The sequence below is a fragment of the Acinonyx jubatus genome, chromosome D3, assembly GCF_027475565.1.
Source record: "Acinonyx jubatus isolate Ajub_Pintada_27869175 chromosome D3, VMU_Ajub_asm_v1.0, whole genome shotgun sequence".
Taxonomy (NCBI): Eukaryota; Metazoa; Chordata; class Mammalia; order Carnivora; family Felidae; genus Acinonyx; species Acinonyx jubatus.
The window spans coordinates 6,282,380-6,300,796 of record NC_069392.1 but is presented as its reverse complement, the minus strand read 5'-3'; the positions used below and the strand labels follow the sequence as shown (position 1 = coordinate 6,300,796).

The window sequence follows — 18,417 nt, the reverse complement described above, 5'->3', positions numbered from 1 at the left end:
CAGTTGTGGCTGGAGACCACTAATAATTCATGGTCTTAATTCAATCAATTGCAACAAGAATTTTAAAACTCATAAAAATAGGGGCACCTGGGTGGCTCAGTTGGTTGAGCGACCAACTCTTGATTTGGGCTCAGGTCATAATCTCAGGGTCATGGGAGCAAGCCCTTCATCAGGCTCCAATACTGAGCATGGAGCCTGCTGAAGATTCTCTCTCTTTCATGGGGCACCAGCGTGGCTCAGTCTGTTAAGGGTCCAACCTACCCTTGACTTCGGCTCAGGTCATGATCTCGTGGTTATTGAGTTTGAGCCCTGTGTTGGGCTCTGTGCTGACAGTGCAGAGCCTATTTGCGATTCTCTCTCTCTCCCTCTCTCTCTCCCTCCCCTGCTCTCTCTCTCCCTCAAAATAAATAAATAAACATTTTTAAAAAAAAGATTCTTTCTATCTCTGTCCCCTCCCCTGCTCATGCTCTCTCTCACTGTAAAATAAAAAAATACTCCGGGGCACCTGGGTAGCTCAGTTGGTCGAGCGTCTGACTTTGGCTCAGGTCACGATCTCATGCTTTGTGAGTTCGAGCCCCTGATTGGGCTCTGTGCTGACAGCTCAGAGCCTGGAGCCTGCTTCAGATTCTGTGTCTTCCTCTCTCTCTGTCCCTTCCCCGCTCTTGCTCTTTCTCTCTCTCAAAAATAAATAAGGATTAAAGAAAAAAATTTTTAAATAATAGTTTAAAAAACTCATAAAAATAGAACAGGCAAGTGTGATTGTGCATCATGTTTAATAAGGGTGAGTTAGGGTAAATTGTTTCTTGAAACTTCTGTTTCATCAATATTGGATAGTGATATAATAGGTAATTCTGTAAAATAGAGGTATAACACACATGCACTAATCTTGAGTTTATAGCTGGATGATTTTTTTAAAAAACTTATTTATTTTAAGTAATCTCTACCCCCAAGTGGGGCTTGAACTCATGACCTCTGAGAACAAGAGTCACACGCTCCTCTGACAGCTAGCCAGGTGCCCCTAGCTCGATAATTATTAACATAGGTATACACCCATGTGACCACACCCAGATGAGCTCCCCATGAACCTTCCCCCTGCTCTCCCCTCCCTGGGGTTACCACCAATCTGTCTTCTATAAAAACAGGTTATTTTGCCTGTGCTGCAGTTTCACGTAAATACACAGTAGATTCTCTTTTGGGACAGTCTCCTGTCTCCCTGTGTAACACCACTGAGAGTCATGCCCACAGCTGCTCTTTTCCCCTGCTGTGTAGTATTCCACAGCGACTATACCACAATTTAAAAATCCATTCTTCTGTAGCATTTGCTCCAGCTCGGCACACTTCTGAAGAAAAGTGCTCTGAACATTCTTGTAGGTGTCTTTTGGTGGCCTCGGCACTGATTTCTCTCCCTTAGAATTTATTTCTTACTAGAGGTCGAGATTCTCAAAATGTGATGGAACCTGTTAGAAATGCAGATTTCCAGGCCCCCTTTGGAATCTAAAACTCTGGGGCTAGGGCCCAGTGATGTGTGTTTTAATGGAACACCCCAGACGATTCCGCGGCACGCTAAAGCAGGAGAGCCACCGCTCTAGGTCACGTCAAAAATGCTGGGAGGCCCTGATGCAGAACAAACTCGGCACAGGGCCCAGCACCTAGTAAGTGCTCAATAAATGTAGCTATCACAATGCTTCTAATCTGAGGATTGGACAGGCGCTGTGGTTGTTTTCAGGGGCTCGGGGACCCTGGGTACTCTCCTCCCACGCCCTGCAGCCCGCACTCACCTCCCTGCCGGCCGCTGAGCCCTCTGTCCGCAGCCCCTCCACCTCCTTCTTGAGGCTGTCCCTCTCCATTCTCAGCTCCTCCACGGTCAGGTTGCTCTCATTCACCAGCGTCTCCAGCATCTCCAGGACGCGGACGATCTTGAACTGCAGCTGTGTCACCCGGGGGTCGCTGCCCAGGGCCATCAGCTCGCGGCCCATCACATAGGAGATATCATACACGTCTTCGGCGGTCAACTGGAAGGGGCTCTTGCCCAAAGCCCCCGCGGGCCCAGCCTCGTCTCCTTCTTCCTCCTCTTCTTCCCCCTCCTCCTCTTCCTCCTCTCGCAAAGGGGGCTCCTCCATGGCCGCCCAGAACCCTGCAGCCACGAGAGCTGCTTTCTCACAATCTCCAAAAGTCTAACTTCCTCCCGGCGCAGAAAACTTTCCGCAGGCTGAGACCCTGCCTGCCCGGGGACCGAGGGTGGCCCAGGAGCGGCCAATCAGCGCGGCCGAGGGGTGGGCCCGGGACAGAGAGGCCGAGCGCTACGGCTCCCGGGCCCGGACGCCTGGTGCACCGGCCCCGCTGAGGACCGTGCAGGAGGGCGGCCTCCAGGATGTGGTTTGGGGCACGAAAAGACAACAGAAAGGGAGGGCAGCCGAGAAGAGGAACGCAGAGGTTAAGGGTGACCGCGATTTCTCCTGGCTGGGAGGGGTTGCAAACCGGGGAGGGGGAAGGGCCTCCGCCTGAGCCCCGCCCCCGGTGACGGCCGCCACCGCCGCCGGGTTTCTATGGAGACGCAGCGGAGTTTCCACAGCGAGTCTGGAAAAGAAAGGTGAAAAGCCCACAACTTTTTCTGCTGTGCTCACGCTTTCCAGCCATAGAATTTGCATTGTACGTGGAGGAATATCCGGGTCTCTGTGGGGTTGGGGGGTGGGGGGTGGGGATACTTTCGGAAGCCCACGGCAAAACAGAGGACTGCTGTTGGTGGCTGCGCGCGGGAGTCGGGAGGCCCGGGTCGCGCACAACTCCCGGGTCGGTTGTCACCAGGACCTGTGTGTGGCATCTGACTCTCAATAAAATGGAGAATCCCTGCGCTGTGCACTTGGCCGATTCCTGGGCTCCTCCCCTTAGGCAGCGTTGCAGGCTTGGCAGATGACTTAACCCTCAGCTTCCTGCTCGGGGAGTAAGAGCACTTACGTGGTGAGGTTGCTGCAGGAACATACGAGGTGAGGTCATGAGATACTGCATGTGACAAAAGTACTTCGGAAGCACGCAGAAAGTGTTCTCCAACAAACCCCAGTTGTGTGAGAGACACGTGGCACGTGGGCTGGGGTGTTAGGAGTAATAAACAAGACAAAAATCACTACTTTGAAAATTAGAAAGCATTCTACAGATAGGGTATTAGTAAGAATATTAGCAGTGTGGATTACAAAACGAGTTCTTTTAGGTTTGATTAGAAATTTGTAATAGTCATAGGCAGAAAACTCTGCAATGGTGCTGGTCTTTCCCGGGAATATATTGCTACCTTTCTTTGGGGGTAGATGTACCTGATTTTCTCCACACTGAGGTTCTACCATCACAATGGTGAGTGGCCACGGATAAAACAAGCAAAGAGCAAAGCAGGCAAACAGAAAAGACACTATTTTCAGAGTACAGTGTTCTAAAGATTGGAGCCAGGCCCCCGGGCAAGGACTCAGTAATCCATAAATCACAGACGTGACAACGCCCAGTGATTAAATGAGATAAAACGTTAGACTTGCCATAAATAAAATATGGTATATCCAAACAATGGAATATTACTCCACCATAAAAAGGAATGAAGGATTAGAACAGAGTGCCCAGAAATAAACCCTAGCAAATATGGTCCAATAATTTTCAACAAGGGTGCTAAGACCATTCTTGGGCGGGGGGTGGGGTGGGGGCGGAGGACAGTCTTTTCAACAAATGTTGTTGGAAAAATTGGATACCTACATGCAAAAGTATAAAGGTGGACCCTTGCCTTACACCATATATAAAAATTAACTCAAAATAGATACAAAAGACAAAGCTATAAACCTCTTAGAAGAAAACATAGGGGAAAAGCTTTATGTCACTGGATTTAGCAACGATTTCTTCAAAAGCACAGGCAAAGAAAGAATAAATACATAAACAGGACTACATCAACACTTAAAACTTGTGCATTCAGGGTGCCTAGGTGGTTCAGTAGGTTGAACATCTGACCTCAGGTCAGGTCACGATCTCAGGGTTCGTGGGTTCGAGCCCCGCATCGAGCCCAATTCTGATCCTCTGTCTCCCCCTCTCTCTCTGCCCCTCCCCTGCTCACACTCTGTCTTTGAAAGTTAAAAGAAAAAAAACAGGGGCACCTGGGTGGCTCAGTCAGTTAAGCTTCCAACTTCGGCTCAGGTCACGATCCCACGGTCCATGAGTTTGAGCCCCACGACAGGCTAATAGTTCAGAGCCTGTAGCTGCTTCAGATTCTGTGTCTCCCTCTCTCTTTCCCCCTCCCCTGCTCGCTCTCTCTTCCTCTCTCTCAAAAATAAAAACCAAATAAATTAAAAAAAACATTAAAAAAACATCTTGTGCATCCAAAAATATATAAAAATAAGAAAATAAAACTTGTGAAACTTGTGTCCAAGACCACAATTAACAGTGTAAAAGCAGCCTACAGAATGCGTGAATATATCTGCAAGTCAAATCCGATAAGGGGTTATTAGGGGTTATTATCCAGATTATACAAAGAACTCCTACTATGCAATAATAAAAAAACCTAGGGGCACTTGGGTGGCTCAGTCGGTTAAATGTCGCACTCTTGATTTAGGCTCAGGTCATGGAGCCTACTTTTTTTTTAGTTTATTTATTTATTTTGAGAGAGAGAGAGAGAGACAGAGAGAGAGAGCACGTCAGTGTGAGTGGGGGAAGGGCAGAGAGAAAGGAAAGAGAGAATCCCAGGTAGGCTCCATGCTGTCAGCGTAGAGCCCAATGAGGGACTGGATCTCACAAACCGAACTGTGAGGTCATGACCTGAGTTGAAACCAAGAGTTGGACACTTAACCGACTGAGCCACCCAGGCACCCCTGGAGCCTACTTAAAAACAAACAAAAAACAAAAAAAATCTAGATAAAACATGGGTAAAGTAAAAATAGATGTAAAATATTTAGCACGATATTAGCAAACAGAATTCAGCACTACATAAAAATTATTATACACCATGATTAAGCAGGGTTTATTCCAGGGATTCAAGGCTGGTTCAGAAAAGATAACCTATGTCATCCACCATAGTAACAGGCTAAAGATTACACACACACACACACACACACAACTATTAGAGCTAATAAACAGCTCAAGGTTCCAAGATACAAGATCCATATACAAAAACCAATTGCATTTCTATATACTTGCAAGGAATAATCTGAAAATAAAATTTAGAAAACAATTCCACTTAACAGTGGCATCAAAAAGAATAAAATATTTAAAAATAAATTTAACAAATGAAGAAGACGACCTGCACACTGAAAACTACAAAATCTCATTGACAGGAATTAAGATGTAAATAAATGGAAAGACATCACGTGTTATAAATTATAACACGATGGTTAAGATGGCAATATTCTCCATCTTACATTTCCAACTGATCTCCAGAATCAGCATAATCCCTATCGAAATTTGTGCGAAAACAGTTAACATAGCAGGCCCGGGAATGCTCTCATTGGAAAATCCTGCTTTCAAGCTTGGCCTTAGCTAGGATCTGGGAACTTGTGTTTGGGGAGGGTTCCCACCACCCCATCTGAAAAGAGTAGCTCAGTGTTCCTTAATTATTCATGCAAACAGCATAGTTCACTGGCTTCCTCCTGGGAGTCTGGAATTTTGGTATGTGCTAGGCAGAAGGTACCTGCATGACGAGCCCCCTTAAGAACTTCTGGCACAGTCTCTAAATGAGCTTCTCTCACAGACAACATTTCACATATGTCATAACTCATTACTGGGAAGTTACACCAAGTCAAGCCAGTCACAAAAGACCTCCTATTGTATGATTCCGTTTGTGTGAAATGTCAAGAGGCAAATCCAGAGAGACAGAGCACCTACTACGTGCAAAGTCTATAGTGTCGTGGTCAACTGGGCTCTGGAGTTGAGCAGTATGACTTGAACATCACAATTGCCACTTGCTGGTACGTAAGTTTGATCAAGTTCCCCAATCTCTCCAAATCCACATGTCTTCACTGGAAACTGGAAAAAATAAAAGTATTCCCCAAGACTGGCATGAAGGTTTGATGACATAATGCATGAGAAGTGCCTAGTCCAGGGTCTAGCACATCATAAGCATCAATGGATGTTGGCTATTATTGGCTATTATTATAAAGCGTTAATGATCTCAACTCTTAGATCCCTCATAGAATTCGACAGTCTCAACCCTTCTCTCTCCACTGGGAAATTATGAAAACAGTTATGAGTTACAACAGCGGTTCTTAAAGTGTTCTCCCCAGACCACCAGCAATGGGGTGCATGGAAACTTCTCAGCAATGCAAATTCTTGACCCACTGAATCAGAAACTTGGGGAATAGGCCCTAGCAATCTGTGTTTCCACAGCCCTCTAGATAATTCTAATGCATGCTCAAGTTTGAAAAACAATAAATGATAGCACAGTGTTCAAAAGGGTGGGTTCTAGACCAGACCACAAGTATTCAGATATTGAACACTTGAATCTGCCACTGGCAAGCTGTGTGATGTTAGGTAAGTAAATCATGCCTCTACTCTGGGGCTTAGTTTTGCCATCTGTAATATGGGGATAAGGATAAAATCTAGTTTGTGGGGCTCCTGGGTGGCTCTGTCTGGGTGGCAGCCTGGAGCCTACTTTGGATTCTGTGTCTCCCTCTCTCTCTCTGTCCCTCCCATGCTCGTGCGTGCTCTCTCTCTCTCTCTCTCTTTCATAAATAAATAAATAAACAAACATTAAAAAAATCTAGTTCATAAGACTGTTGTGAAGTGCTTTAGAACAGTGACTGGCACATAGTAAGTGCTCAGTAGATGTCAGCTATTATCATAAGCTAGTTACCACTCAAATATGAAACATAAGAAATTTCCCAAGTTCATATAATTATTGGGGAACGAGATATGGAAAGTTGGATTAGTAACACATGTAGAACATGTTTACAACAAAGTTTTTTAAAGTCACAAGGATAGGGGTGCCTGGGTGGCTCAGTCGGTTAATCCTCTGACTCAACTTGGGCTCAGGTCATGAGCTCACAGTTTGTGAGTTTGAGCCCCACGTCAGGCTCTGTGCTGACAGCATGGAGCCTGCTTAGGATTCTCTCTCTCTCTTTCTCTCTCTCTCTGCCTCTCCCCTGTTCTCTCTCTTTCTGTCTCTCAAATAAATAAACTTAAAAAAAGTCACAAGGATATATCATTATACAAAGTTTAAAAACATTTTTTTAAACATGTATTTATTTTTGAGACAGAGAGAGACAGAGCATGAACGGGGGAGGGTCAGAGAGAGAGGGAGACACAGAATCTGAAACAGGCTCCAGGCTGTCAGCACAGAGCCCGATGCAGGGCTCGAACTCACGGACCTCAAGATCATGACCTTAGCGGAAGTCGGCCACTCAACCGACTGAGCCACCCAGGTGCCCCGTACAAAGTTTTAAAAAGAATTGAAGAAACACTCTTCCCCTGAGATTTAAGACAGTATATATAGGGGTGCCTGGGTGGCTCAGTTGGTTAAGCGTTCGACTTCAGCTTAGGTCATGATCTCACAGTTCATGAGTTCAAGCCCTGTGTAGGGCTCTGTGCTGACAGCTCAAAGCTTGGAGCCCTGACAGCTCAGAGTTTGGAGTCCGCTTTGGATTCTGTGTCTCCCCCTCTCTCTGTCTCTCCCTCTCCTTAAAAATAAATAAACATAAAAAAAAGTGTATATAGCTGCACTAGCCCCCCACTACCCCCACTCCACCCTCTGTGTTTGAGTAGAAACCAAAGTGCAAAAGGGATCCTAGAGTAAAGTCATGCCTTATGGTTAAACAAAGGAAAAAGTGACATGGAAAACAAAAGTTGTGGGTGGGTCACACTTAAAAAAACCAAAAATGTTTGCAGGCTAATGCCCACCAGCAGTTAAGTTCCATTAGCAAACATCTGGTGGTCCTATCTTGGTACGTTAAGTAGACTTAAGTCTTACGCTCCTGTGAATACCTATGGCACCACTTATTTCCTGGGTGGTACATCAATATGGCTTTCTTCACGTTCTTTAAATTATTTCCAGGTCTTCTTACCCATAAATCATGCACGGAAACAGCAAAGATTTTGGAGACTTCCCAGTTTGGCTTAAATGCCTGCAATCCCGGGTCAGTGACTTCATCTCTAGGAGTTGAAGGGCTTTAGAAAAGAATCTGGTTGTAGGAAGGGCAGTGCCCAGGGCACTAGTTTTTAATCTGTTTGCACAAGAGCATACTTTTTTTTTTTTTTAACTTAGGTGAAATGTTTATTTAGGGTGCCGAGTGGGTGGGGAAGCATTAAAGGAAATTTTGGCAGAAGGGAATCAAATTCTCCTCCCCACTCTCCAGCCCAGCTCTTGATCCACCCTGGAATGTAAAAATCTGTTCCTCAAATAGTCGTTGAGAGAAACGAATGATCCCGGCCCAGTGCTGGCAGATCTGCATAAGATGCTATCCGTGTGCACAAATGTCAACTAGGGTGGTCCACGCTGCCCTCCAGGTCTTCTGCTGGCTTTGTAGAATATTGTGTTATTAATTTCTAATCACCCTTGAACCTGTTGACCCTTGAACAACATGACGGGTAGGGGCTCCGACCCCACACGCAGTCAGAAATCCACGTATAACTTTTGATTCTCCCAAAACTTAACTACTAATAGCCTATTGTTGGCTGGAAGCCTTGCCAATAATGTAGTCAATCAACACATATTTTGTATGTTATGCGTATCATACACTGTATTCTCACAATAAAGTAAGCTAGAGAAAATAAAGGTTATTGAAGAACATAAGGAAATTATATTTATAGGATTGTACTTATCAGAACAACCCACATGGACCCGCATAGTTTTTTTTTTAAGATTTTCTTTTTAAGTAATCTCTACACACAATGTGGGGCTCGAACTCACAACCCCGAGACCAAGAGTCACACGCTCCACAGCTCCACTGACTGAACCAGCCAAGTTTAAAACTATGTTATTCAAGAGTCGGCTGTCGCTAGACATGGCAGTCACAGAGATGCCTTTCAGATGACCCTTCAAGAGGCCAAGAAGCACGTGAAAAGATAGTCAACATCGCTAATTGGAGAAATGCCAGTCAAGCCACAAGGGGAGAATATCTTGCCCAGCCATTAGGATGGCGATTCTTCAAACAAAAACAAAACCCAGAAACTAAGAAGCCTTGCAGAGGATGCGGACAATCGGAACCCTCGTGCTTTGCTGGTAGGAATGTAAAACGGTGCAGCTCATGTGAAAAACAGTATGGTGTTGCTCAAAAAATTAAAAATACTGGGGCGCCTGGGTGGCTTAGTCGGTTAAGCGTTCGACTTTGGCTCAGGTCATGATCTCGCGGTTTGTGGGTTCGAGCCCCGCGTCGAGCTCTGTGCTGACAGCTCGGGGCCTGGAGCCTGCTTCGTATTCTGTGTCTCCCTCTCTCTCTGCCCCTCCCCTGCTCATACTCTGTTTCTCTCTGTCTCAAAAATAAATAAAACATTAAAAAAAAAAATACAATAGCCACATGATCCCACAATTCCACTTTCGGGCATATAGCCGAAAGAAAGCAGGATCTGGAAGAGATCTTTGTATACCCATGTTCATAGCAGCATTATTTACTCTAGCCAAAAGGTGGAAGCAACCCAAATGTTCATCCACAGATGAATGGATAAGCAGAATGTAGCCTAGCCCTACGGCGGAATGAATTTCTGACAGTTGCTACAACATGCATGAATCTGAGAACGTGATGCTAAGCGAAAGAAGCCAATCATAAAAAGGCAAGTGCTCAGGGCGCCCGGGTGGCTCAGTCGGTTGAGCGTCTGACTTTGGCCCAGGTCATGATCTCACAGTTCGTGAGTTCGAGCCCCGCCTCGGGTTCTGTTCTGACAGCTCAGAGCCTGCTTCAGATTCTGTGTCTCCCTCTCTCTCTGCCTCCTCCCCACTCATGCTCTGTCTCTCTCTGTCTTAAAAACAAATAAAACGTTAAAAAAAAACAAGGCAAGCGTTCTATGGTTCTGCTTACACGAGGTGCCTGGAATAGTGAAATCCATAGAGGCAGAAAGCAGAACAGTGGTTACCAGGAGCAGGGGGCTGGGCTGGGGGAGTTTTTATTTAATGGAGACAGAGTTTTAATTTTGCAAGATAAAAAAAAAAGTTCTGGTGGTTGGTTGCACAACAATGTAAATACACTTAACACTATGGAGCTGTATGCTTAGAAATTAAACGGCAATCAGAATTTAAATGGTAAATTTTATGTTTCCTCTGACCACAATGAACAATTAAAAAAAAAAAAAAAAAAAGGAAAGCACTGGCCGGTCAGTGCGAGGGTTGTGGTTCGCTGACTGCCCCTAGCTTCAGCACCTTTGGATTCCGCACAGCATTCTTGCCAGGGCACACTTCCCAGGGGCTCTCAGCTGATGACTGAGCACAGCAGGGAGACGAGGACCACGCCATTTGCGTCCCCCACGGGACAGCTCTAAGGGGCAAGCTGCTCTGGGTCCTCCCCTCCTCCGTGGTCAAGTGCACACTGTAGTCTGAGGCTCTCACTTCCTGTTTCTTTCCTTTCCTTTCTGACATGTCAAATCTGCATCCTGGTCTGAAGGCGAGTTTCTCTGCCCAGCGTTGCTTCCTCCTTCTCTGTGACTCACCGGTGTATCTCCACTAACCCCCTTTGCGCTCCTAAGTTGGTCTGACCCTTTGCTCACCAGAGGACCTAACTAACACAAGACACCTGTAAATATATGCTCACTGTGAAAAATTGTAAATGTTCCTTGAGTAGGTATAAGAGGTGAGAGATCCTCCCCCTGCAGTCCCGCCATTACCCCAGAAACAGCTAATGCTGGCAGCTTGATGTAACCTACCTACACCCGCACTCATCTAGTAGCCACCAGCACGCGAGTGCTTGAAATGTGGCTAGTCCTAACCAAATTATAAGTGCACACTGGAATTCAAAAATGAGAATATAAGCTGTCTCTCTAACGATACTTCTACTGATTACCTGTTAAAATGATGTTTAGAATGTGCTGGGTTCATTCTATTTAGAATAAATGATTAAAATTAGCTTCGCTGGTTTCTTTTTACTTTTTTAATGTGGTTACTATAAAACTTAAGATGACACATGTGGCTGACATCCTCTTTTTATGGAACATCACTGCTCTAGATCAGTGTGGTCTGACAGAACTTTCTACAGTGATGGAAATGTTCTGTATCCACACTGTCGGATATGCGAGCCACTAGCTACCACATCTATGGAGCACTTGAAATGCGGCTGATCCGACTGGGAAACCGAGTTTTTAAATTCTAAAAATTGGAATGAATTAAGTTGACCTTTATACAGCCAGCCGCAAAGGACCAGAGGCCACCATGCTGGCAGCCACGGTGCCTCCTGGATGTTCACGTATGTACACACTTCCACGCACATATTTACATTTGACCGAGGTATAAACATGTTATACCTTCTATGTTAAGGTGCACAGATCTCTGTTGTACACCTTGATGGATTTTCATAAACGTGTAACTCTATAACCACCATCAAGATAAAGATATAAGACATTCCCAGCACTCCAGGAGACTCCCTCATGCCCTATCCCAATCAGTAATAACTTCCCCCATAAGAAAGCTCTATTTTGACCCTTATCATTGTCACAGGTCAATGCTGCTTGTCCTAGAATTTCCCATAAATTAAAATGTGTAGACTGTACTCTTTGAGTCCGGTTTCTTTGCTCATCATCATATCTGAGAGATTCAACCACATTGTTAAATATGGTAGTAGGTTTCTTCTTTTTTCTTTCTAAACACACGCATATGTATTTTAATTTTTTTAATGTTTATTATTTTTGAGAGAGAGAGACAGTGTGCAAGCAGGGGAGGGGCAGAATGAGAGGGAGACACAGAATCCGAAGCAGCTCCAGGCTCTGAGCTGTCAGCACAGAGCCCGATGTGGGGCTCGAACTCATGAACCGTGAGATCATTTCCCGAGCCGAAGTTGGACGCTTAACTGACTGAGCCACCCAGGTGCCCCTACACACAGATGCATTTTATAAACTTTTAATTTAAGAACAACTTCAGATTTGGGGCACCTGGGAGAACACTACTTTATCTGCTTTGGCCACTGGGGAGCCTTTAGGTGGCTCCAGTGTCCCTGTGACATCATCATCATTGTTTTTTGTTTTGCTTTGTTTTTAACCCTTCCTTACTTTCTGGCACTACAAGTCGCTCCAAGCTCACCTTGTGTATTTCTTGCCCCAGTGCTAGAACTGCCATTTCTGCAAGGAGCACTGGTTTTTTTTTGTTTTTTTTTTTAATGTTTATTTTTGAGAGAGTACAAACGGGGGAGGGGCACAGAGAGAGGGGGACAGAGGATCTGAAGCCAGCTCTGCGCTGACAGCAGAGAGCCTCATGTGGACTCAAACTCACGAACCATGAGATCATGACCTGTGCTGAAATCGGACGCTTAACTGACTGAGCCACCCGGGTGCCCTGGCACTGGTTACTTTCATTAGAGGATGATACCAGAAAACAAGATCTGGGTGCTAGGTTGTGCTGGTTGCTACTGAGGTGCACATGAATATTTAACAAAACTTTTCCTAACGTGGTAAACACATATCCATATTTACGATTTCAACTCTTCTTAGGTGTGCAGTGCAGTGGCATTAGGTGCATTCACAATGTTGTGGAACCATCACCCTCCTTCTCCAGAACTTGTTCATCCTCCTGAACCGAACCTCTGCATCCATGAAACACTAACAGTACACCCCCAACATTCTACTTTCTGTCTCTGTGAACTTGACTATTCTAGGTCCCTCATGTAAATAAATGGAATCATACAATATTTGTTCTTTTGGGCCAGCTTACTTCACTTAGCACAATGTCTCCTAGGTTAATCCGCGTTATTGCAATGATCAGAATTTCCTTCCTTTTTTTTAATTTTTATTTTTTTAATTTTAAGTAGGCTTCATGCCCAGCATGGAACCCAATGTGGGGCTTGAACTCGCAATCCTGAGATCAAGACATGAGCTGAAATCAAGAGTCAGACACTTAACCGACTGCGCAACCCAGGTGCCCCATTAATACTTTTTTAAGAGAGAAAGAGAGAGCACACACAAGTTGGGGAGGCGCAGAGAGAGGGAGAGAGAGCATCTCAAGCAGGCTCCACCCTGTCAGAGCAGAGCCCGATGTGGGGCTCAATCCCAACTTTGGGATCATGACCTGAGCCGAAATCAAGAGTTGGTTGCTCAACCGACTGAGTCACCCAGGTGCTCCATACATTTTTATTAATAATATATTTTTAGAAAACATACTATGAAGAAAGCTGTAGATATTTAGAAACTATGTTCACCTACCAAATAAAGATTCAATAAAGGGGCACGCCGGATGGCTCAGTCAGTTAAGCATCCAACTCTTGATTTCAGCTCAGGTCATGATCTCATGGTTCACGGGATCGAGCCCCAGGTCGGGTTCCTCTCTCACTCCTTGGGATTCTCTCTCTCCCTCTCTCTTTGCCCCATCCCAGCTCACACACTCTCTGCTTCTCAAAATAAATACATAAAACCTTAAATTTAATGAAGACTAGATAACAGTAATACCGTTCTTAGTAATTAGAGATAAACTTACCTTCTAAGGATAAGATTACATTGAAGATACCAGTTGCAAAAATCATCCACTTGTAAGGATTAATCAGAAAATGAGTGGCTTAAGAAAACCACCAGACACCCACCATCAAATTTAAGCACAACTGTATCGAAGAATTTCAAGGTGTAACACAATCAAGTTGTAATCTACTGGAATATAAGCACCTATGAAAAAAGAAACATACCATAATCAGAATGCATACATCTGTTCTACAAATATTTATTGACCACCTGGTTCTCTCTTCCCTCCTACACCCAAGTTTTAAATCTGGGCTTCTTAACCATGACTCTAACGGGCAGGAGTCTTTTAGTATGCTTCAAGAATCATTTGGGGACTTGCAAAAGATGCAAATTTCCAGAGATTCTGAGCTCTCAGATCCCAGCGAGGCCCAGAAAATGGCATTTTAACAAGTTCCCACATGATTCTAAAGTCAAAGGCCCCAAGCTCAATTTAAAAAGCAATTTTGCTTGTGTCGAAAGTGAATTTATTAAATTTAGGGGTTGGGAAAATGTACAAAATTTCATGTTGTTAAAGAAAAATTTCAGGAATGAGCCTATGAGCAAGGACAAATCTTTATTTAGGTTTGCAAACAATCCAAATCAGTTGGTGTGCCTGTCCAAAGAGGACAAGGAGACGTGGTATTTTTAAGACTTATTTTATTTTTAAGGCTTAAAACTACAGCGAGGGAGAAATTTCAGTTGGTATGGGTCACTCAGCGACTGGCTGACTGCTTTTGCTCAGTATTGTGAGACAGGTGGAACTTTCCAGGTATCTAAACACCAAGACGTTTATCATGCTTCCAGGAAGTGGCTGCTCTCTGGAAAACTCCATAAAATGGTGGCTGTTGCAAGATGGAGTCAGGGTTGTCAACTCTTCCCTGGCCCCTTCTCTGCTTCATTTCCCATTGATCAGTTATGGTGGGGGAAATTCATTACAGTGGAGTCCTTCCTTGCCCAAGTCCTTCCTTCCTCTGCTCATACTCTTGTCTCTCTCTCAAAATAAATATTTATTAAAAAATTTTTTTAAATATTTTTAAGAGAGGAGAGAGAGAGAGAGAGAGAGAGAGAGAGAGAGAGAGAGAGAGAGAGAGAGAGAATGCAAGCAGGGGAGGGACAAAGAGAGGAAGATGCAGAATTAAAAGCAGGTTCCAGGCTCTGGGCTGTCAGCATAGAGCCCGACACGGGGCTTGAACTCATGAACCCATGAGATTATGACTTGAGCCAAAGTGGAATGCCACCCAGGTGCTCCAAATAATATAAAAAAAAAAAAAAAGAGTTGCATGCTCTTCTGACTGGGTCAGCCAGGCACCTGCCTTTTTATCTTTAAAAAACAGTTGTAGTTTGATAAGATTATAGCAACCAGCTAATGCAAAGATGAGATTTACATCTGTAGAGACCACACTAGGTCCCAGGTGGACATATCTTACAGAGGAAGTGAAATTAGGGATAGGAATAATGTCAAAACAGGGAAAGGAGGCTGAAACCAATGGAGTTAGGATGCCTCTGGGGTGGAGGAGCGATGGTTAGAGGCACTGCACATGATCCTAATCTATGGGGCATTTTTACTGAACGAAGAAGAGTTAAAAGGGAGCATTTAGTATTTGGTTGGGATGTCTGCTGAGTGGGTTATGATGACACGCAACAATTCTTCAGCGGGGGTGGGGGAGAATCCCCCGGGCTATGGTTGGGACAGCTTAATAATGGAGTTAGTATTCCAATCAGAGGCAGTTCTCTGTTTGATGGAACTTAGTAGTAACAATATTGTTAACTGGTTTTTCATCTTGAATTTGTATAGGAGTTGAGAACAAAGGGTAGAGACTATAGGGTGTTAAGTCTTACTATTATTTTTAAAATTGTTTTTTTAAGTAATCCCTATCCCCAACATGAGGTTTGAATTCACAACCCCAAGATCAAGAGTCGCATACTGTACCGACTGAGCCAGCCAGGTGCCACAGTGTCAAGTCTTATTAAAACCTAAGAGTTAATAAGGAAGTCTTCAGTTAAGAACTCGAACCAACGGAGCAGGCAGAAGTCATGAATGACTTCAGGCCTATCTTGGGTGGTGGAAACAAAAGGAAAAAAATGAGAATTCAAGTAAAAGGAGGGTTCTGGCTTGGTCCTAAATTTTGGGTATCAGCTTTTGGGATCAGACATTGTCTCCTTCAGTTCTGGGTTTCTGAAAGTTGTTTTCAGAATCTGGAGCCCTTTTTAAATGAGAAACATGAATCTATACATGAGTCAGCCCCTTGTAGCTTTGCTGCACACAAGGAGGTTAACAATACCCGATAAAGTTCTTTCCATCTCAGCTGTAAAGAATCTCTAAGTTGATGTGTCCTCCAATATATTAGATCTCCAGGCTTAAGGTTGTGAGTATTCTGTCTCTCAGGAGCACTCTTTAAAATGAATCTTGAACAAATCTGGCCTTCCATATATATTCTGTACTGAAGAATTTCTCCTTATAACAAAGTAGAGGGCAAGGGATCCTCAACTATGTTCATAGGGCACTCGGCGATGATTTTGAATGGAGACAAGTGAGCCCTTCCATTAGGGGTAGATCTTAGATTTAAAAGGACAAGAGGCAAAGCTGTGGGCTGCGGTAGACCAAAGGCAGAGGTTGGTTTGGCCGACTGAGTTTTGATTATGCCATTAGAGTGTTCAACTAATCCTCTGAATATCGAGGATGGTAGGTGCAATGAAAGTGTTGAGAGATGGCCAGATTTTGCAGACCTCTCAGACAGTATGACCAGAAAAAAATGTGTTCCTCAATCACCGTGTAGCTGTCCAGGAATACCCCAATCGTGAATGATTTTTTTCTAATAGGTTTCTGGCCACTGCTTTTGCTGTTGCTTGAGTGCAAGGAAATGCCTTGGTCTGGTGAGAAACACACAGATCATTACCATTGAGGAAGCTGGATGAAATCAATTTGCCAGATGTCAAAAGGCCCACTGGGAAGAGGAACTTGACCTAATGCAGTGTGATATGGTTTCCCAAGATTGTGCAAGGGGCTAAATTGTACATTTTGAAATATTTGTTGGGCAATAGTTGGAGATGGCTTCCAACAGTATTGTGCCCATAGGACCATTTTATTTGTGCCCCATATGTCATACAGATGGACATTTGTGAATCAGAAGTTAAGTGTCACATCTTTGGTGGCTGGGTCAGCATAATGATTGACCTTGGCTTCAGGGGTATCTTGTTTGAAACGGGCTTGAACTTTTAATAGATAAGCTGGAGAGAACTTTTAATAGATAAGCTGGAGGGAAGGAGAATGGTGTCAAGTAGTTTTAATATGTAAGTTTTTAAAAACATTTTTATTTTATTTTTAAGCTTTATTTAATTTGAGAGAGAGAGGAGAGCACACACAAGCAAATGAGGGAGGAGCAGAGAGAAGGAGAGAGAGAATCCCAAAATCTGTATTTGGGAATTTCATGAAGGTCTAATCAAGGGGTAAGTAATGAGTCAGTTACGAGGATGCCGTCACAGGATGTGTTCAGTTGAGTTTTGGAGGGGTAAGGGACATAAGGTAGAAGGACTGAGAGGGGGACAATGAGAGACTAAAATGTTCGGAGAGCAAAGAAACCAGAGTTCCAATTTTCTAAGTCAACTGGCAGACAGGTGTGTGTGGTGGGAGTCTAACAGAGTTCTAACTGTATGTAGGCCTAATACCTATGGGGGAGAATCTAGTGTTCGTTTTTTGGTGGCAGTAATGAGTATAGAGTATACTCATATAATGAGTATACAGGTGGGTTGTCAGGGCACGGAGGCAGGGAGGTGAACCTTTGGCACAGGGTCTAATTGAAGACTGCCATACCCTTGGGGGCATTGTAGGCCTCCATGCCTTTGGGAAAGGATGTTCAAATGGACAAAAACAAAGAAAGGCAGTTGGTAATTAGGGTGTCCTGGAGCTGCAGAAGAGGTGAGGTTTTTTTTGTTTGGTTGGTTTTAAATTTATTTATTTATTTTTGAGAGAGAGAGAGAGAGAGAGAGAGAGAGAGACAGACAGAGAGAGAAGGAGAGGCAGAGAGAATCCCAAGCAGGCTCTGCACTGACAGTGCAGAGCCAATGTGGGACTTGAACCCACGAACAGTGAGATCATGACCTGAGCCAAAGTCAGACGCTTAACCGACTGAGCCACCTAGGCACCCCTGTTTTTTAAAGATATAAAGGCAGGCACCTCGCTGACTCAATTGGAAGAGCATACAACTCTTTTTTTTTCTTTTTTCTTTTTTTAATATTTATTTATTTCGAGAGAGAGACAGAGTACGAGCAGGGGAGGGGCAGAGAGAGAGGAAACACAGAATCCAAAGCAGGCTCGAGGCTCGGAGCTGTCAGCAGAGCCCGATGCAGGGCTTAAACTCACAGACTGCGAGATCATGACCTGAGCCACCCAGGTGCCCCAAGAGCATGCAATTCTTGATCTCAAGTAGAGTTTGAGCCCCACGTTGGGTATAGAGATTATTTAAATAAACAAATAAACTTAAAAAAAAAATAACAAAGGAGCTTCTTAAGACCATGGGATCAGGTTTGGAGTGGTAGTAGTATGGAAGGCTTAGTATAAGGGTTGAGCTATGAGGAAATATTTGGGAATCCAAGGGCGACAGTATCTAGCAAGACCCAGGAAACCGTGTAATTGTCTTTTACTCTTGGGGTTGAGGGAACTGGGTGAAGGTAGTAATTCTGTCTGGTTCTATTTTTAGCCCATCTGGCAGAAAGGTGGCCTAGGAATTTGACTGAGGCAGAACAGAATTGTCATTTATCTTTAGATACTTTGTGTCCTTTGTTGGCTAATTGCTTCAGAAGGCATTTAGTGTCAGTGCCACAGGCCTTTAGGGTAGGAGAACATAA

The 18,417-nt window shown here is 44.3% G+C and overlaps 1 protein-coding gene across 4 annotated transcripts in view; it reads right to left on the bottom strand.

The window, feature by feature from the left end:
• The window catches only part of RILPL2 (Rab interacting lysosomal protein like 2), a 35,404-nt gene that overhangs the window by 14,283 nt on the left and 2,704 nt on the right, over window positions 1-18,417 (bottom strand). The window contains exons 2-3 of one of the 4 annotated variants that reach the window (XM_027044375.2): window positions 13,556-13,737; window positions 1,779-2,967 (exon numbers count right to left, since the gene is read on the bottom strand). In XM_027044375.2, the coding sequence (XP_026900176.1) occupies window positions 1,779-2,120 (342 nt within the window). In that variant the 5' untranslated portion in view covers window positions 2,121-2,967; window positions 13,556-13,737. Of the gene's footprint in view, window positions 1-1,778; window positions 2,968-4,121; window positions 4,265-13,555; window positions 13,738-18,417 lie in introns of those variants that run through there. The other 3 variants (XM_015063824.3, XM_027044376.2, XM_053206323.1) reach the window with 3 other exon arrangements.